Source organism: Erpetoichthys calabaricus, chromosome 18, assembly GCF_900747795.2.
Source record: "Erpetoichthys calabaricus chromosome 18, fErpCal1.3, whole genome shotgun sequence".
NCBI lineage: Eukaryota > Metazoa > Chordata > Cladistia > Polypteriformes > Polypteridae > Erpetoichthys > Erpetoichthys calabaricus.
The window spans coordinates 25,661,056-25,680,776 of NC_041411.2; the positions used below are offsets into that span (position 1 = coordinate 25,661,056).

General features: G+C 39.0%; 1 protein-coding gene across 2 annotated transcripts in view; it reads left to right on the top strand.

Annotated features, from left to right (window-relative positions):
- hemk1 (HemK methyltransferase family member 1) overlaps nt 1-19,721 on the top strand; it is a 63,051-nt gene that overhangs the window by 17,302 nt on the left and 26,028 nt on the right. For both annotated transcript variants that reach the window (XM_028824860.2, XM_028824861.2), the window contains exons 5-7: nt 15,982-16,125; nt 18,271-18,335; nt 18,417-18,466. In XM_028824860.2, coding sequence (XP_028680693.1) covers nt 15,982-16,125; nt 18,271-18,335; nt 18,417-18,466 — 259 coding nt within the window. The remainder of the gene's footprint in view (nt 1-15,981; nt 16,126-18,270; nt 18,336-18,416; nt 18,467-19,721) is intronic.

Sequence of the window (19,721 nt, forward strand, 5' to 3'; positions counted from 1 at the left end):
CAACACAGGGCACAAGGCAGGAACCAATCCTGGGCAGGGTGCCAACCCACCGCAGGACACACACAAACACACCCACACACCAAGCACACACTAGGGCCAATTTAGAATTGCCAATCCACCTAACCTGCATGTCTTTGGACTTTGGGAGGAAACTGGAGCGCCCGGAGGAAACCCACGCAGACACGGAGAGAACATGCAAACTCCACGCAGGGAGGACCCGGGAAGCGAACCCAGGTCCCCAGGTCTCCCAACTGCGAGGCAGCAGCGCTACCCACTGCGCCACCGTGCCGCCCTAAGTGAGAATTTGATTTTTCCAATTTCAAATAATATAAAACATCAGTTGCCCACTGACTTAAAAGAGGAGAGTTAGGATTCTTCCAGTTTAGCAAAATAAGTCTGCGTGCCAATAGTGTAGCGAAGTTGATTTGTCCTACTCCACTTTAAGCCCATCTGGAAGAACACCAAACACAGCTGTTAGTGGATTAGGAGAGATTGGGACACCAAGGCTGTCTGAAAGGCACTTAAAAATTTTTGGCCAGAATGATGTTAATTTGGTGCAGGCCCAAAACGTGACCCAGTGAGGCTGGAACTTGGAAACATTTTGGACAGTTTTAAGTGAGACAGATGTGCTCGATATATAATTTTGAGGCTTCATTTACTTTAATTGCTGCAGAACAACTGTAGGTTGTTCCCTGCTGAAGAAGGCTCATTTGTAATATTGAGAATTTCCTTTTTTTTCAGTTTTTGCTAACCTAAACTTTTAATTTAAACCTCTGTTTTATGTCAGGTTTACCTTACCTTTTAGGTCATTCATTGCATTTCTTCTGATTACATTTGAAGAAAAACTGGAAAAACCGAGGTGTTCTAAACCGGTAATATATATATATATATATATATATATATATATATTTGTGAACTATATTTATGAATTTTTATAACACTTTAACCTTGTTCACTATACAGAAATGATTGAATTGTATAAGGGTGGCATAGTGGCTCAGTGGTTAGTGCTGCCTTACATTGCCTAAGATTTTTTTTTATTTTTGTTTGTGGAGTTTGGAGTACTTTTCATGTTCACATGACATTTTTCCAGCCTGGTATTAAGGTTTCCTCTTGTATTTCAAACATATGCAGGTGAGGTTAATATCCATCCATCCATCCATTTTCCAACCCGCTGAATCCGAACACAGGGTCACGGGGGTCTGCTGGAGCCAATCCCAGCTAACACAGGGCACAAGGCAGGAACCAATCCCAGGCAGGGTGCCAACCCACCGCAGGGGTGAGGTTAATATGTCACTGTAAACCAGCTAATTGTGAGTGTAGGTGTGTATGTTTTTAATGTGTCCTGGATTAGTGTACTTGAAGGACTGGTTCTGCTTTCTAACAAAAACGTCTGGAATAGGAATTTTAGATATTTGTTGATGCTGGTGTGTCTCAAGCAAAGAAGATTTTGAAGCTGGGCACCCACTGCATAGCACACCCCACTCCTCCTCCCTGAGCAGCGCTCCTGACGGATCCCCGTGAAGTGTCTCAAGCACGGGTCTTGTCACAACTGGGTCATTTGCTCACTTATTATTTGCCTTAGACAAAAACATTGAAAATAACCGTTTTTTGATTGTTTATTCAGAAAAAAAGGAAATGTTTTTTAGTACGATCGCCCTTAAAGATTTGTTGATCAGCAAACGTAAAAATCTTGTTCTTTTTCAACACACTTAAATCTTTACATATATTATGCTACCGTTGCTGTCCGTTTGTCTGTCCAGGATTTTAAATCACATGTAGCTCGCAAACCATTTGACCTATTGACCTGAAATATACTACATGACATCTACTGTCCAATTTCGGGGTGATGATTGACCTCCAAGGTTATTCTTCTTTTTATTTTTATTTTATTTTATTGTAGAATCAACTCTCGGCAGCGCCCAGCAGGGTGGCCGTGTGGTGCATGCGTACGGGCGTCATTCTCATTCCCTACCACTTTCACTGTCGCTTCCCCTACCTCTTCATATCTTAAATCATTCTTGAGGCAGATTGAAGACTTAAGTGCCAGCTTAAATGAAAAATTAAAGAAAATGTACAAAGTAATTGCAGCACAAACACTGACTTAATCAGTTTTAACGTGAAAAGATGCCGACGAAATAAGAGAGAAGCGGGCCATTAGAGTGGAGAAAAGAAGAGCTGCTCAGGAAGCAGCAAGCGCATCAATCTTTGAGCAAACGAATGCTAAACGTACAGAGAAAGAGGATGAAAACTAGGAATGCTCAAGTCAAGTGTATTCGTGCAGTGCGCCATTACTGGTATTTTATAATTTGCAATAATTATTGTGATCAACATAAACACCTAAAATTGGCATTTTTTTAAAAAATTCTGTACTCATTTGTAATTCTTAAAAAAGTAAAATCACGTTGACATTGTTGTGCTCTGGGGATTTTAAGGTTAAAAGATGCAAAGTTCCAGTGAAAATGGCAACTTTTAGTGAGGTTGTATGTGTTTGGATTTCTCTAGCTATTTTATATTTTCCACGTGTACATTTTATTAGCCTGTATTCTGCGTTAGACTATATCAGAAATAACTGCAAAGTTCTGTAGAAATATGTGTGTTGGTGTTCGCATGCTGCTCTAACAAACAGACAGACAAACAATTCAGTTTTATGCAGTAATACGTGAGGCAGTTGAGGGGGCAAAATAGCTTAACCCAAAAAATTAAAGGCAACTGTTCAAATGAAACGCATCTTTTCTTTAAAGTATGTTAAAGTAGATTTATTTATATAAAAATATTTGTCTCACTTTGAGAGAATTCATATCCTGTAAAACAGCAGAAGTGACTCTGTTGGGCCCTTGAGGAAGGCCCTTAACCTTCAATTGCTCCCATTGGGTATGACGTTAACCTGCATCTAGCCCTGCAAGTAGGCCCTCCAATTTACAGGAAAAACTTGAGGGTTGGTGGAAGGATTGGCACTCCAGCCACAGTAAAAATAAAAAATAAATAAATAAATTTAAAAAAAAAAACACCTTCCACTGTTCCAGTGATATGCTGAAGTGTCACCCGCTGCACTCGGGTCCCAATCCAGGTGGGTCGTCGTGTGGTGGGTGCAGCAGTGCGCTATCAGTGCATACTCCCAACCTTAGAGTATCATATTTACAAAGAGTGCCCTGGTCTCGCTACCATTCTGTCACAGTGTTTACACGTACTGTATGCTGCCTACAGTAGGGGGAGACATCTGCCTGACAGGTAATAAAATAAAACATGAAGACAAAGTGGCAATGATTTTTAGTTCATTTATTTTTGCTGCTTTGGATATTTACTGAATGGTTTATCCTGTTAAGATATTTAAATGAGATTTTTGAATGACTGTTTAATGTTCTTTTCATAGCAAGCATTTTTAATTTATGTTGGAGTTGTTATGGGTCACATGTCTACCCGTAACTAATTTTGTCTTCTGCCTAAATTTGGCACAGATTGTGCATTCAGCTTTATCAATCTTTATCATGGGTCAGTTTTATTGGGCACCTGAATTTTTAGTGAAATTGTTACATTTTACTGCTTGAAAAAGGACCATCTGTTGTTAGGTATGTTTGACAGCAGCATCCAGAAGAGGGCAGACTTCGCTTCCAGAAGCCCCTGCCTGTATTATTGTTGTTCCCAGAAGTCTCACATTTTCAGACGAGGTCAGTAGTGTAGCTCTATAAACTTCTGTCTGAAATGATTAAAAGTAGACGTGAGGAAGAGAGATGATATGTAATTATGCATCCCAGTACAATTTCCTATTTTTATTTAGTTCATGTTTGTACCGTTTAGTGGCTGCTTGTTCCACAGTTTCTCTGTACTATCATTCCTATTGTTTTTCAGATTAACTCTTTAAGTATTATCTTAACTTTTTCAGCATCCCCCAGGTCTACCATCCTTTTAGTTTTATATTTCCCCTTTATTAGTGAATACTACCCTTTAATACTTCTTGAGATCTTCTGCTGAGTTTAAAACTGCAGAGGATCAGATTGCAATTTATTGAATGTGAAAATGTACCCTGAGTGCCAGTTTTTGCCCATTTCATTGGCTTGCAGTTGAAGAATGGCCTTTTGTTAGAATGTTCTTTTGAGTGCTGCCCCATTCTCAATGTATTCTCGACACCTCACTGTGTGATGCAGTTTTGCTGGAGCTTTTAGCATCCACCACCATGCCATAGTCAAAGCCATTTAAATATTTAGATATACCCTTTGTCCATGTGAATTGCACCCAAATACACAAACTACTTGGCTGCTTAAAATAACATCATGTGCACTGCAGATATGATGCTGTCAGTCACTGAGCCAGCCGTAAGTTAACTTGGGAAGGACAGATGTATGTAACAGTGACCAGTCACCACAGAAACTGAAGCAACATTTAAACTACACATTGGTAAAACACAGAAACAAATGAAACTATCAATTTACAGTGAATTGGGTTTCTTGAAGAAAAAAATTAGAAATAGTGATTTATATAATGCTTATGAAATTAGTGTGTGAAGCCAATGGAGATAAAAAGAATCTTGCATTTTTTTAGTGTTGTTTTTGAGTTTAATGATCACATAAATCAATAGTATTGCAGGAAGTAGGGTGGATGATGAGCCTTGCTGAACAGAGTTCTTGGAAACTTTGTAGTTGGTAAGACAGTGGCTTTAAACTGTTCCACTGGTTTATATATACAGTAGTTATGCAGAGTAGTTATGTTTTGCTTTATTAATACTGGGCAAAAGACAGGCACTTAACAATACTAAAATATTTGGTTTGTTCTTAACTAGGCTTTGATTTGACCTAAGTGTTGGGGGAAATCCAAAATTCAATAGGCCAGATTCTAAAACCTTTGCATTCCTGGCAGAGATAGCAAAAGAGTTTATCATTCTGTATAATGCTCATCAACTTAAAAGTGGAAAACCTACAAACAAAAATTAGCTTTCAAGTAAGAAATTTCTTTAATTGAGGCAAGTAATTTAGAAAACTTTAATGCAGGTAGTTGTCGACTTACGACCTATGCGTCTTACAACCATTTGACTTAGAACCGCAACCCCGTCTCATGGGTAAATGACAGTTTTCACCACGCCAGCTCTGTATGCCATGACTCATTTACCTCAATCTCAGTTTATTACCTGCAATATTTTCCACTATGTTCAGTTACATTTGCCTTACAATTACAGGAAAAAAGGCAATTGATCTCAACACAAAAATGAAGGTGATCAAACAGTAAGAGGGAGGAAGGAAAGCAAATGCAATCGCGTGCGACTGTAAGTTATCCCATTGTTACCGGTATTCACCGCACACTTTGAACTGCTGCACTCTGGCTTTGAATCTGGTTAACCTCCGACGCTTCTGTGTTGTGACTCACGATCTGCCGCTTTGTGTTAACTGCCACAAAGGGGTAATGAAACCACACTGAACTCCTTTATCTGTTATTATTTATTACTAAAAGCTGAAATGTTAAAACAGAAAACATACGAGTACTCAGACTCTGCTAGTATAATTTCTCCTCTCACAGGTAACACAAGGAACACTTGGGGAGGCTCACAGTGATGATGTAACATAACACACACGAAGAAAGGACACGTGACCCTGTTCATTGTAACAGTAATAATAAAACAAAATAAAAAAAAATGACAAAAAATTGAAAGAAAATATACACAATGTGCTACAAATAATCATAAAAAAGGATATAAAATGAACAATATGACTTAAGGGACTTATTATAGGGTACTGTACATACGGTCCGGTTTAAATACATATACCGGACCATCTTGCGTCCAGATCGACTTACGACCGGTCCATTGGAACTGAACCTAGTCGTAAGTCGACAACTATCTGTATTTGTAAAGAGACCTAGTTTATACAGTACAATTAGAACATTAGAACAATCTAGATGAAAACAGGCCATTTAGCCCAACAAAGCTTGCCAGTCCTATCCACTTAATTCTTCTAAAAAAACATCAAGTCTAGTTTGTAAAGTTCTTAAAGTCTTATTGTCTACAACGCTACTTGGTACCTTATTCCAAGTGTCTATGGTTCTCTGTGTAAAGAAAAACTTCCTAATGTTTGTGCGAAATTTACCCTTATCAACCTTTCCATCTGTGTCTCTGTGTTCTTGACAAACTATTTTTAAAATAACAGTCTTGATCCACTGAACTAATTCCCTTCATAATTTTAAACACTTCAATCATGTCTCCTCTTAATCTCCTTTTGCTTAAACTAAAAAGGCTCAGCTCTTTTAATCTTTCCTCATACCTCAACCCTTGTAGCCCTGGAATCAACCTAGTTGCTCTTCTCTGGACATTTTCTGGTGCTGCTCTGTCATTTTTGTAGCCTGGAGGCCGTAACTGCACACAGTACTCCAGATGAGGTCTCACCAGTGTGTTATAAAGCTTGAGTATAACTCCTTGAACTTGTACCCCACACATCAGGGTGCTATATAACCTGACATTCTGTTTGCCTTCTTAATGGCTTCTGAACACTGCCTGGAACGTGATATGGTAGATTCCACTGCGAATTCTAAATCGTTCTCATAAGGTGAACTTTTGATTTTCAGACCTCCTATTGTGTATTCATACCTAACATTTTTACTTCCTATGTGCAATTCTTTACATTTACTGACATTAAATTTCATCTGCCACAAATCTGCACAAGCCTGTATGCTGTCCAAGTCCTTCTGTAATGATATAACAGATTCTAAATTATCTGCCAATCCACCTATCTTGGTATCATCTGCAAACCTAACCAGCTTGTTACTTATATTCCTATCTAAATTATTTATATATATTAAAAATAGCAACAGCCCTTGCATTGACCCCTGTGGAACACCACTCTTAACATCAGCCAACTCTGATGAGGTTCCTCACAACATAACCCTCTGCTTCCTGTGTCAGAGCCAATTCTGTACCCATGTACACCCTGAACTCCCACTTCTTTTAGTTTGAGGCCCAACCTCTCATGTGGCACTTTATCAAATACTTTCTGAAAATCAAGATAAATAATATCATATGCTCCACTTTGATCATATCCTTTTGTTGCCTCCTCATAGAATTCTAGCATGTTAGTAAAACACGACCCCCCTCTTGTGAACACATGCTGACTGCTCAGAAAAACTGCCGTACTTGCCATGTGTTGCTCAATTTTATCCTTAATAATTCCTTCCATTACTTTTCCTGTGATGCATGTTAAGCTTACTGGCCTATAGTTGATTGGATCTGCCTGGTCACCCTTTTTATATAACCGGATAATATTTGCCATTTTCCAGTCCTTTAGAATCTCCCCAGTGTGCAGTGACTTCCTAAAAATATGTGTCAAGGGTTTTTCTACGTACTTGCTAGCCTCCTTAAGAACTCGAGAGTAAATATTATCTGGTCCTGGTGATTTGTTTGATTTCAGCCCTTTAAATCTGAACCGCTCTTCTCCCTCTACAATTTCTAAATCACCCATAACCTCCTTAGTAATCCCTGTTGCTGCTGGGAGGTTATTCACTTCCTCACTTGTGAAGACCTCAGAAAAAGGCAAGTTTAGAGCATTTGCTATTTCACTGTCTGTATCTTTTAATTCCCCTTTACTATTCCTAATATACTTCACTTCCTCCTTGACTGTTCTTTTACTACTAAAATAATAATAATAATAATAATTCATACTAAAAGAATCAAGTCATCTTTCGCCTTATCTGTTATATTCCTCTTCAACTGTCTTTTAGCCGCCCTAATATCCTATTTAATGGTTGCCCTCATGTTCTTATATGCCCTACAATTCTCCTTGGGAGTTATTAGTCGTTACACCTTATTTGTCTGTTTTTTCCTTTGCAGCTTCTTTTTTAACTCTTTATTAACCCACTGTGGAGTTTTGTAAAACTTCCTATTAATTCCAAATTTAGGTATGTATCTGTCCTGCATTACATGTAAAACATTTTTAAACCTGTTCCACTGCTCCACACTTAAAAGCTTATCCCAGTCTGTCCTCCTTAGACTTTGATGCATCTGCTCAAAATTTGCTCTACCAAAATTAAACTTAACAATTTTAGTCTTTGCATCCACACTCTTACAAAATTCCCATTGTACTTGTCATATTGAGATTGTAATACATCAACATCTGAAATCCACTATAACATTATTATTGTTCTACTGTACTCAAAAGACTACTTTATGTTCAGACTTGCTATTTGAAACACTGAGTGGAAAGTAAAGGGGAAATTAAGTTGTTCAAACTTTTGCTTGTTAAGGCTTGTGTGCAATGGGCTCTAGTAAGTAATGCACATAACTAGAATATTCTTAGCAGAGGCAAAACTATTAAACAGCTTAGGTCATTGCAGTGTGCAGTAACAGAAAGTGCCAAATAAAGATCTGCATGTAATCCTCTCCATGGAACATCTTGTCTGAACAACGTTCAAGATGCAAAGTAATTTTACAAACAGGATGTGAGCAATTAAGGAGGGGCAGGAGGTTGTGGCTTTTCACTTTTCAAAATTCTTGGTACAGTATATGCCACCTTTCAGCCGCCCAACAGAAATTCTACGCAGTGGAGGCTTTCACAGCGTTCATTTCTCAGAAGTACAGTACCATGTACAGCATACAGAATGTGTCCTGTCTGCACTGAAGAAAATGAGCTACATGTGTTCTAGCACTCCTGTCCAAGTTTGCTAAAGCTGATGTGCAGCAGAGTGCAAACGAAGCTATGACCTTCTGTAAAAGCAATCACGGTGAAAGATGACACACACGCTACAGTAAGTGGATGGAACATTTTAAAAAGCTGCTTGATTGCTCTTTTTCCCCTTTTTGATCTAAACAAACATACAATTTTGGTTACTATTCTTTGGGATTATGTACTCTGTAAATAAAAGGTTGAATAAATGAAGTAAGTAAATTACAGGTAATAACATTATTGCCAGATGAATCTATCACAGAGAGTCTGAAGAAATTTTCCATATAAGGTGTATTTAATATCTACCACCATCTCTCAAAACTACAAAGATATTAAAAAGTCAAATCAGTAAAAAAAATCAGTACTCTGTACATTCTTCTAAACTGTGTAAGCCAGGGGTGGGCAAATTCATTCCTGGAGGGCCGCAGTGGCTGCAGGTTTTTGTTCCAACCCAATTGCTTAATAAAAAGCACTTATTGCTCTAGAAACACCTCGTTAAGATTATGAACCCTTATTGCTTATTTAAGTCTTAAACAGCTGTATTCTTGGTTTTTAATTGCTCCTTATTATCAATAAGATGCAAATGACAAAAGAAACCAGCAGTTATCCATTTTGCTTGTTACCATTTACACCTGTGTGTATTTACCGTGCACTATTTGGTTTAATTAAATACTTGGAAGGAAAGAGAAGAGAAAAAAGTGAAGGATTGAAAATTACCCATCCGTTTTACGCTTCAAAGTATTTGGATGATATCCTTAGAATGGAAAAAAAAAAATCTAGGATATGAGAATGACTTGACATAGCAGAGTTAAAGCACTAACAAGCCATGAAATGTAATTATTGGCAAGGATTGTTTTCTAATTAAGCAACTGGGTTGGAACAAAAACCCTGCGGCCCTCCAGGAATGAATTTGCCCACCCCTGGTGTAAGCTAATGTCCCTTCAGGGCCATAGTTAGAGTTTGGAAATCTGGACATTGTTTGCTTTGCAAGTCGTCCTTTTCTCAAGTTGGTTCAAGCTCCTTTAAGCTCGAAGGAGGTGTATTAATGACCAAACATTTGTTAAATTTGTGATTAAGGTTTGAACTAAAAATGATAATGTCACTGTGTTTGCTGTTGTTATTAAATCATTACAGTGTTAAATGGGTTGTTGTCCTTCTTTGGATGCATCCTCTGAAGTCCTTAGATTTTTTGTAGACAGCAGCAGGTTTTCCTCTTAGACTTTTTATTTATTTATTTTGCCTGCTGTTTTTACCAGACTGGTAAACATCCCCATAACATGATTGCTCTGACACCAAGGGTTACAGTAGGGGAGGTCAAGATAGCACGAGGCATTTTCTTGTGCTAGTCATTGCATAAAGCTGAAGATAAATCAGTCTGTTCTGGTTTCATCAAACCAAGGAAGCTTTTCCAATTCTGTCTCTGAGTCAATGGTATGTTATTATGCAAGCCTTTTCAGTAGTGCCTTTAAAGCAAAGATTTCTGCAGCACCATAGGTGTTATATGGACAGTTAATCATTTTGGACTTTTTAAGAGTACAATCCATTTTGATTTGTCACAGGAATGAAATATTGTAGCCTCACTGTTGTGTCATACTTTCTCAATACATTTATTGTAAACTGTATGTGCTTTGGGGACTTTCGAATACCTTTTATATCATACTAGCTGTGTAAGCCTGTGCTCCTGGAAATTATTGAAATTGTCAGAAAAAAAATGAAATGCAGAGTTGGCAGTTTTGTTTTGCGGACGTGCTCGCCCCCCTTGTGTATCAGCGGCTAAGCAAGTTTCTCTCTCCTCGGAGGTTTTGTTTTGCTGATGTGCCCGCCTTGCTTGTAAATTAGTGGCTAAGCGAGATTGTCTTTCACTTTGGCAACGGAGTCGCTTTCTTTCAGCTTCATGCTGTAGCCTCATACTTGTTTCTTCTCCCAACTCGTTACCTTGAGGCCGCCTTGCTGGCTCTTTGAGCTTCATGCTCATGGGGACAGACAGACAGACACACTTCGATGCGTAGATGTTTATACAGTATATAAGACATGGTTAGCACCGCAGGGTGCACCAGAGTCCTGGCTGTAAATCCTAGTCATCTCCCTTTGTCGAGGGATTTTTTTTCTTTGTATATCTAAGAGACATTCATATTAGGCTAGCTAGTGACTTAGAACTGGCACAGTGTGAGTGAGTGTGGTAAGTGATTAAGTGTGCTCTGCAATGGATTCCTTGAGCCTCATAATTTCCTCTTCTGAGCTAAATTAAACATGTTTCAAAATGGGTAGATCAGTTGAATTTAAACACCTTTCTCCTGACAGATGCCTTTTATTTGTCTCACCCTGTGTTTTTGAAAATTCTTTTCTTTCATCTTGATGTAATTTTTATCATAAGCTACACTAAACAAAAATGTGACTTACTTTAACTGCACTTAAGTGAGTTAAAATCATAATTATCTGACTTCTGAATATCATTGATTTTAACCACACGCCGTTTAACATTTTACTGCCGAGGGGATAATCACTTGATTTTATCTTACCAGTAGACTTTTTGTGGCATTGATCAATACAAAAAAGTCTTGTTTTGAGTAGGTTACAGTTGTTTATCAGTATTGAAGACTTGGGACAGTGAACAGTGGTTGGCTCTGCTACCTCAAAGTTCTTTTTAAAAAATGGACTGATCACTGCATTTGATATATTTGTACATTTTGGCCATGTAGGTTGTAGTCTGGGTTACAAACAAATACAGATTATCTTAAATGATTACTTTGAATGATGTGAATCAGTGTGGATGTGCATGTAAGTGTATGCCCTGAGATGTATTGGTTCCCCATCAAGGTTTAATTCCTGACTTGTGCTTAATAATATTGTGTTCTGTCTCCTCCCAACTCCCATATTGGATTAAGTGGACTCAGTATATGATGGATGTACATTGTAAAACAATACAATGTGACAGAATATGAGGAGATGTATACTATTTATGACATTGCATACTTCTTAAAAATTGATTAAATTAGAAAGGCCAGCCTATGTATGGCCATCATAGTCAGCACTGAAGATTCATCCATCCATCCATTTTCCAACCCGCTGAATCCGAACACAGGGTCACGGGGTCTGCTGGAGCCAATCCCAGCCAACACAGGGCACAAGTCAGGAACCAATCCCGGACAGGGTGCCAACCCACCGCAGGACACACACAAACACACCCACACACCAAGCACACACTAGGGCCAATTTAGAATCGCCAATCCACCTAACCTGCATGTCTTTGGACTGTGGGAGGAAACCGGAGCGCCCGGAGGAAACCCACGCAGACACGGGGAGAACATGCAAACTCCACACAGGGAGGACCCGGGAAGCGAACCCGGGTCCCCAGGTCTCCCAACTGCGAGGCAGCAGCACTACCCACTGCGCCACCGTGCCGCCCCCCACTGAAGATTCTGTTTAACATAATCGTCCTTTTAAGCGCAAATTACTTTTTTTTTTTTGCTTGTGGTTTTCCAGCAGCTGATCCAAAAATTTAATTCTAGACAAATCCTCCTGTTTAAACATTTTTTTTTTATTATGCTTTCTTCCGACTTGGCTTTGCTTAGTTCCCTGAAGGCCTATTATTAAATTAACAATATATTCCATTATGGAATTTAAATGTGAAACTAGAAAAGATTTGTTTTTAAAAACAGAACCTAGATATCACTATGGTAAATATTGTCTAAGGCTACAGTGCTGAACAATAAAACAGCATTATATTAGCTTAAAATCATACGTGTTTGACAGGGAGAAAATTAAACAATTTTCACAGATGAAGATAGTCTTAAATTGTGATATATATGTAGGCAACTGTGGATGTTTGGTCATTGGCAGCTATGACAATTTTCAGAAATGCAGACAAGCAGGGAAATGTTCAATATTCTTTTTCCGGCTTTATTGCTCACAAAGATGGTGGTGTGTGGCTGATCATATACTCTGGAGAATGAATACAGGATAGGTGAAACAGAAATTGACATTCATTTAAGGTTGTGAAGTTCAGGCTATTAGTCTCCTCAAAAAATAGATCAAAACTCTCAATTTCCATAGTCATATTAGATGTACATATACTGTAGATCTTGCTTCCTTTTTGATGATGGGCTCATATGGAATATCGTGAGACTGAACTTGTAACGTGATCTTATTTAGCGGACCCCATTCTGATACAGAGGCATTTGAGATTATTAGTAATCTATCAAGAGTCACCTAGGCTGCATGTCACAGGGTTACTAGGTCCCTGCCTTCACCAAATGATGCAGAGCGAGGTAATCGATATGCTTAGGCTTCAGCAGTAAAAGAGATATATTCAAGTTTAAGAGATTTTTGGACAGAGTGTGTGCCAGCACTTTGGGTATATTTGATGGAAAGTCGTTTAGTAATTGCTGGGGCTTGTAAAATACAGCAATATGTAAGCCAGATCACTTTGTGGTAACCCTTGAACTCTAGGGACTGATTATAAATGTTCATCAGAGTAATTTTAATATTAAAATATCAAATTATTTACATGCATGATTTTAGCTTTTTGGAGGAAAATGGAAGGGTTGCATTGCCTGTAACAACACATTTATTTTAACAGGTTTGGTATTTTATCTCTGTTCCCTTTCTTTTGGGTGTTTGTGTGCACTAGAAGCACAATCATTTGCAGATAAAAGAAACCTCTTTATTTAATATGGTCTGACCTATTTTTGTTCACAATTCGCTAGTCGTTCTGATGCCCTGAGATAAATGTACCTACCATCTTTATCTGAAAAATGAAAAAAGAGCAAAGAGAAGGCCTTGCAAATGAGGTACAGTAGAACCAAACAACTGAGAGACAATACTGCTTATTGCAAGTAAGAACCTTGATCTAAGATTGCTTGTCAGCAGTTTATACAGACAGGAACTGAGTGACTCATCTGTTGTTTTCTTTTTTCTATTTATTTGAAGGTTAAACATTCAATTGTAAAACAATCACACAAACTTTAAAAGGGAAAAACCAAAAAGTAGAAAAAAAAATTTACTCTCCAGATAAATACAATCAATTCTGAGTCGAGGTGCCTTGGCATCATTGTGATTTACACCATTGAAAGAGGTTGTGATTTACACCATTTTTTTTTGTGCTGCTCAAAATCTACTATGTGCCTCATTCTTTTGTAAAAACTATCATAATCTAAAGGGTTCTGTTGGGATGGTTTATTACATTCAATCAAGTCAAAAGAGGAAGATGAGACTGTCTGCTAGGTAGAGTTGAAATCAGATTCCTTGTCCGAAGCCGTAACACCACAGTTGGTCTCTACTACTTAGTCCTTAAATGATAGCTACTAACAGTTTTCATTGAATGTTTATATCTTCTTCTTCTTTCGGCTGCTCCCGTTAGGGGTTGCTACAGCGGATCATCTTCTTCCATATCTTTCTGCCCTCTGCATCTTGTTCTGTTACACCTATCACCTGCATGTCCTCTCTCACCACATCCATAAACCTTCGCTTAGGCCTTCCTCTTTCTCTCTTGCCTGGCAGCTCTATCCTTAGTACCCTTCTCTCATTATACCCATCATCTGTCCTCTGCACATGTCCAAACCAACGCAATCTCGCCTCTCTGACTTTGTCTCCAAACCGTCCAACCTGAGCTGACCCTCTAATGTCAAGTCAAGTCAAGTTGGGGAGCATGCACTGGTACAGTGTGTTGCCACACCCACTACACGTCGAAACAGCTCGGGATCCCGGTTGGCAACCCACCAGGCAGACACGTGGCCCAGTCCTACCCTCCGAAAATGACCCTCTGTCTGCCACAGCCAGGTGTTACATGGGCGACCCCTTGGCCTGGTCCAGCCACTTGGGTCCCCAACAATGAGGATCTTATGAGCCAGATCATCCTTGGGGAAACGCGCCACATGGCCGTAGTGGCGTAACTGACGCTCCTTCACAATGCAGGTAATGTGCCACATTCGGGACTCCATGAGCAACCGCTTATTCGACACAAAGTCAAACCAATGGTACCCAAGGATTTTCTGGAGAGACACAGTATCAAAGGAGTCCAGTCTTCATCTCAGGTCACTGGATAGCATCCATGTCTCACAACCATATAGTAAGACAGGAAGCACCAGGACTCTAAAGACTTGGACCTTCGTCCTTTTGCATAGATATTGGGAGCGCCACACACCCCTTTCCAGCGACCTCATGACCCCCCATGCTCTCCCAATCTGTCTACTGACTTCACAGGAAGAGTCACCAGAGACATGAATGTCACTGCCAAGGTAAGTAAACCTCTCAACAAGGTCGACACTCTCTCCACAAACAGACACACTGCTGATGGCTGTGCCCAAGAGGTCATTAAAGGCCTGGATCTTGGTTTTTATCCAGGACACTCGCAAGCCAGACACTCAGACTCCTCACTCAGTCTCTCGAGCGCCCCGATCAGAGCCTCCATTGACTCCGCAAAGATCACAGCATCGTCAGCAAAGTCAAGATCCGTGAACCTTTCTTCACCAACAGATGCCCCACAGCCACTGGGCCCCACGACCTTGCCCAACACCCAGTTCTTACAAGCATTGAACAGAGTAGGAGCAAGAACACACCCCTGATGAACCCCAGAATCACCTTGGAAAAACGCAGAGGTCCTGCCTCCACTCTGCACAGCACTCACAGTACCAGTGTACAGGCCACCCATGATATCCAGCAACCTCGGGAGGGATCCCGCAAACCCTCAGGATGTCCCACAGTGCAGCTCGATCAACTGAGCCGAACACTTTGCGAAAATCGACAAAGGCTACAAAGAAACTCTGCCGATATTCACATTTGCGCTCTATGAGAACCCTTAGTGTCAGGATGCGGTCAATGGTAGACTTCTTAGGCATAAAACAGAACTGTTCCGGTCGCTGGTAGGTGAGCAAGTGATCACGGATCCTATTGAGGGCAGCCTTACCACCAGCCTGGAGAAGTTCACCCCGGATACCACAGATCCCTGCAGCCTTTTCCCCCCTCAGCTGGTTCACCACCTGTGCAATCTCAATGAGATTGGGTGGTTCACAGCTAATTGGAGGATCAACCTTAAGAATCGCAGTCAGGGCAGCTGATGGAACGGTCCTTACAGGTGACACTGCAGTTGTGACCCGCTGGGCAGGCTACTTTGAGCAGCTGTTCAAAGCTGATCCTCCGGCTAGGACGTTGGATATCTCAAGGTCCATGGTTCCTCTAATGTACTCATTTCTAATCCTATCCATCCTCATCCAGCTCTGTCTCCTGCTTTCTGGTCAGTGACACCATCTCCAACCCATATAACATAGCTGGTCTTACTACCGTCCTGTAGACCTTCCTTCATTGAATGTTTATATGTATATAATTATAGCTTATTTTGTTTCAGGAACTTGTGGTACTTGTTGAAGAAGATCTCCTCTCCCGAGAGAAAGCTGTCATTAGTGTCGGCCCACTTCGAGAAATTACTTTCTTAGAGGTTGGCTGTGGCTCAGGTGCAATTTGTCTCAGTTTGCTTCATCTTCTGCCACGGGTGAGTTTTACAGCTGTCAATAGTGTCTTAATCTCCTGATTACTCATTTTTATATGTAATAAAAAAACGTCATTTGTACAGTCAAGTTTACTGAGTAGGTGGCATTTTATTTCCATTTGGACTGAATCAGTTAGTTTTGATATTTTACATGTCATCTAAGGTGGGGATGCCCACCTTGTTTTTCACACAGAGTGGATTTGACATTTTATTGCTGTATATCCTTGTGTATAAGTCGGGTCCTGGAACCCGAAAAAATCGGTCATAAAATCAGACCCCAACTTATACGCGCCTGTTCAAAAATACGACAGCTACATTTTTTTTTTTTACATCTTCTTGCTTCCTCCAATCTCGCATCAGTTTCTCAGACAGATCAAACTTTGTCGCAGCAGCGCAGTTACCAATTTCTTTCACCACTTCAATGACTTTTAAATTAAAACCAGCTTCATATTTTCTTCTGATCGAATGCTCCATCGTAGATAAGGGATGCTCTTACGATAAAGGTGTATGAGGGTGTGAGATACAAAAAACACAAATCAGTGCAAACGTCGCTTCAGAATAGTTCGGGTATTACCGTGTGGTCACGTAGGAACAATACATTGAAACAAAAAGGCAGTGTGCTCCATGGTTACTCTCTCAGGTGAGCGTTAGCATATCATAATCTCTTGGACCAATAGCGTGAGTTTTCCACATTCAACTTATACAACCGACATTATAAAATACAGTAAAATCAAGCCCTGACTTATCTGCGGGAGAACTTAAACATGAGTATATACGATAATTTTACTTGAAGCATGACCATATTTTGTTCTCATGCTGGTCTGTGTTTGAACTGGGTGGCTTCGTTCCTCTCAACAGTTTTGAAGAACAGGAAATGTGTTATTGGATAATTATATTTTGGTCTTTTGGAATGCAGAGGTTTATACTATAAAAATGGTTTACAGGAGTAACAAATTCCACAAAATACTTCCTTAGGTAGGCCATTGGCTGGATAGAAAAACTGTAAGATAATCTTATGAGGTAAAACCTTTAAGTCCATCTTGTATGTTCACAGATAATTACATAAATTTTGTAACTGTTATCTATCCTTTATAAAATATTACAGTTTTACAGTTATGTGTTAAAAGCCTCTCCATTTTTTTTCTGAACAATTAAAAAGTTATTTCAGCCAAGAGTTCTGCATTATCCACATTTGTTTTTACTTGCAAGTGCAACTCTGCAGTTGATTACAGTGAGTTGTATTTTTAAGCATTAATGCAGGCTTCCAGCGAATTTTGATTAATTTGTACAATGTCATTTCCTCTCCCAGGCCTACTTGCTATCTATTTGAATGCAAATGGCAATGTTAAGTTTTGCTGTTTTGTTTTCTGGCAAGCAGCCAGTTCATGCTGCACTGTACCAGTAATAACTTTGGTTTCTCACTTGTGGTTGAACCTTCCGAGTCAAACTGCATCCTATTCATTTTGGATGGCTAAGCAAACTCTGTTTACATCTCTTGTTTGTCCCCCCACACCCCAGCCTCTGGGCCTGTTCATATAATTCTAACAACTTTGACAAAGTCCCTACCTCTGGAATTCATCTCTCAGAAGTGTGAATAGTTCTCTTTTCATATGTTGTCTTTATAGGTTTATGTGGTCATTATTATCATGATTACAGTGAAATTCTTACTTACTTGTGTCATTCAACAGCAACACGTTAGCACTCTCTGTTGCCATAATTAGTAAATATAATTACGTTAACTTGAAACTTTTTTAAATGAAGCATTAAAAACTAATGAATTTGAGAAGTATTGATGCATCAACTAGAAGCATTATCCTCACCATACTGTCATTTATTTTATAGATTCGGGCCTCTGAATTTCTGTGCACTTTTTTTCTCTCACATTTTCAGGCAGTAATTTCATTTGTGCATCTCCTTTTACAATTTTTTACTCCGTTCTTGCTCTAAAATGATTGGTAATCAGTTTGAAATAAAGATCTTCATGTCTCTCATCAGGTCTGGGTGTTTGGTTTGTATCTCAGAAGACTTGTGCTTATAATATGATTGTGTCTTTTTTTCCAGCTGTTAAATTAGCCTGAGGTGATAATATAAATGTAATGAATTATTATTATTATTATTAATTGTCATCCTCAACTTTTTCTTCTTCAGATCAATGCCATCGCAGTTGACAAAAGTGCAGAGGCTATAAATCTGACTAGAGAGAATGCAGACAGGTAACTCTGTTTCCATTGGGTGCTAAGAGCATTGCATACAACTTTTCATGTACATCTGATCACAAACACTCTGTCTTGTAGACTAGGACTGTCTGATCGCTTGAATCTGCTCCAGATGGACATACTGTTGGGTAAGAATCTCTCTTTTGTCTGCTTTCTTACATCATGTACTGATTAAGGTTTTTAGGGACTTTTTCAGTGCACTTCACTTATTAAATCTATTTTAAAATTCACTTAAATTGGCTCAAGATCATGTTTAGCACATCAGATGAAATGGAAAGAAACAACCCAGCTGGGTTTTGATTTCTAGGAAATGCCTTCTTCATTTTTGTAAGTGGGAATACAGTGTTCTCAAAAGGAATGCTTCAATTCCAGAACGCAGTTTCTGTGAGCTGCAACTAAAGCATTAATGTAATCTTTAGGGTTTTCTCAGAGTCTGCCAGTTTTTGTCCTGCTGTGTTTGCCCTTTGAAGAGAGACTGAATTTAATTATGTATGACAAACAATTTAGCAAAGCTAGGGAATTAAGCAAAACATTCATCATTCTTAGAAATAAATCGACGACATTTATGCATTGTCGTAAAGCCACACCTAATTTTAACTCTTAAAAAGAACAAAGTAAGGAGGCGCAGAACATGACAATTGAGTATGAAAGTATGTAATCCAGGTAAAGTTTTGTCCTAACACTGAAGGAGTTTTGGCTAGAGTTAATCACTATGTTTTGATATCCTCTAATGAAAGAATAGTTAGTGTCCCGACCTTAAACACTACCTTTCATACCATATGATTTTAATGATCTGTTTGGGCTGGCAGACTTTATTCTTAGTAATGCACTTACAAGAATGTTTTGCAGTATGCATTAAATGTAATATCTGACAGTGACCCAGAAATCTCAGTTTAAATATAGTTCTGTAGAAGACATACTTGGAACTGATGTTTTTTGCATGCACATCTTCATTTGATTAGACAATTCCAAGAAATGTTTGTTTTACTTTGTAGTCTGACGTTCATTTTTACATATTTGTCAAGCCCAGTGATACTTCTGCATCTTTGATAGATAGATAGATAGATAGATAGATAGATAGATAGATAGATAGATAGATAGATAGATAGATAGATAGATAGATAGATAGATAGATAGATAGATAGATAGATAGATAGATAGATAGATTATACTTTATTAATCCCAAGGGAAAATTAAATTTGAAGTAACATAAACCTAGCATTGTTAAGCCTAGTTAATCCAGCTCAAAATGTAGCCTATTTATGCAGGGCTATTTTAGAATTCTCAGGTAATGTTATACACAAGGCTTTGGGATAAGAGAGAATTTGAACCCAGCATGCTAGATCTGTAAAGCTGTGCTGCCCATATGACCCTAAGTGGTTG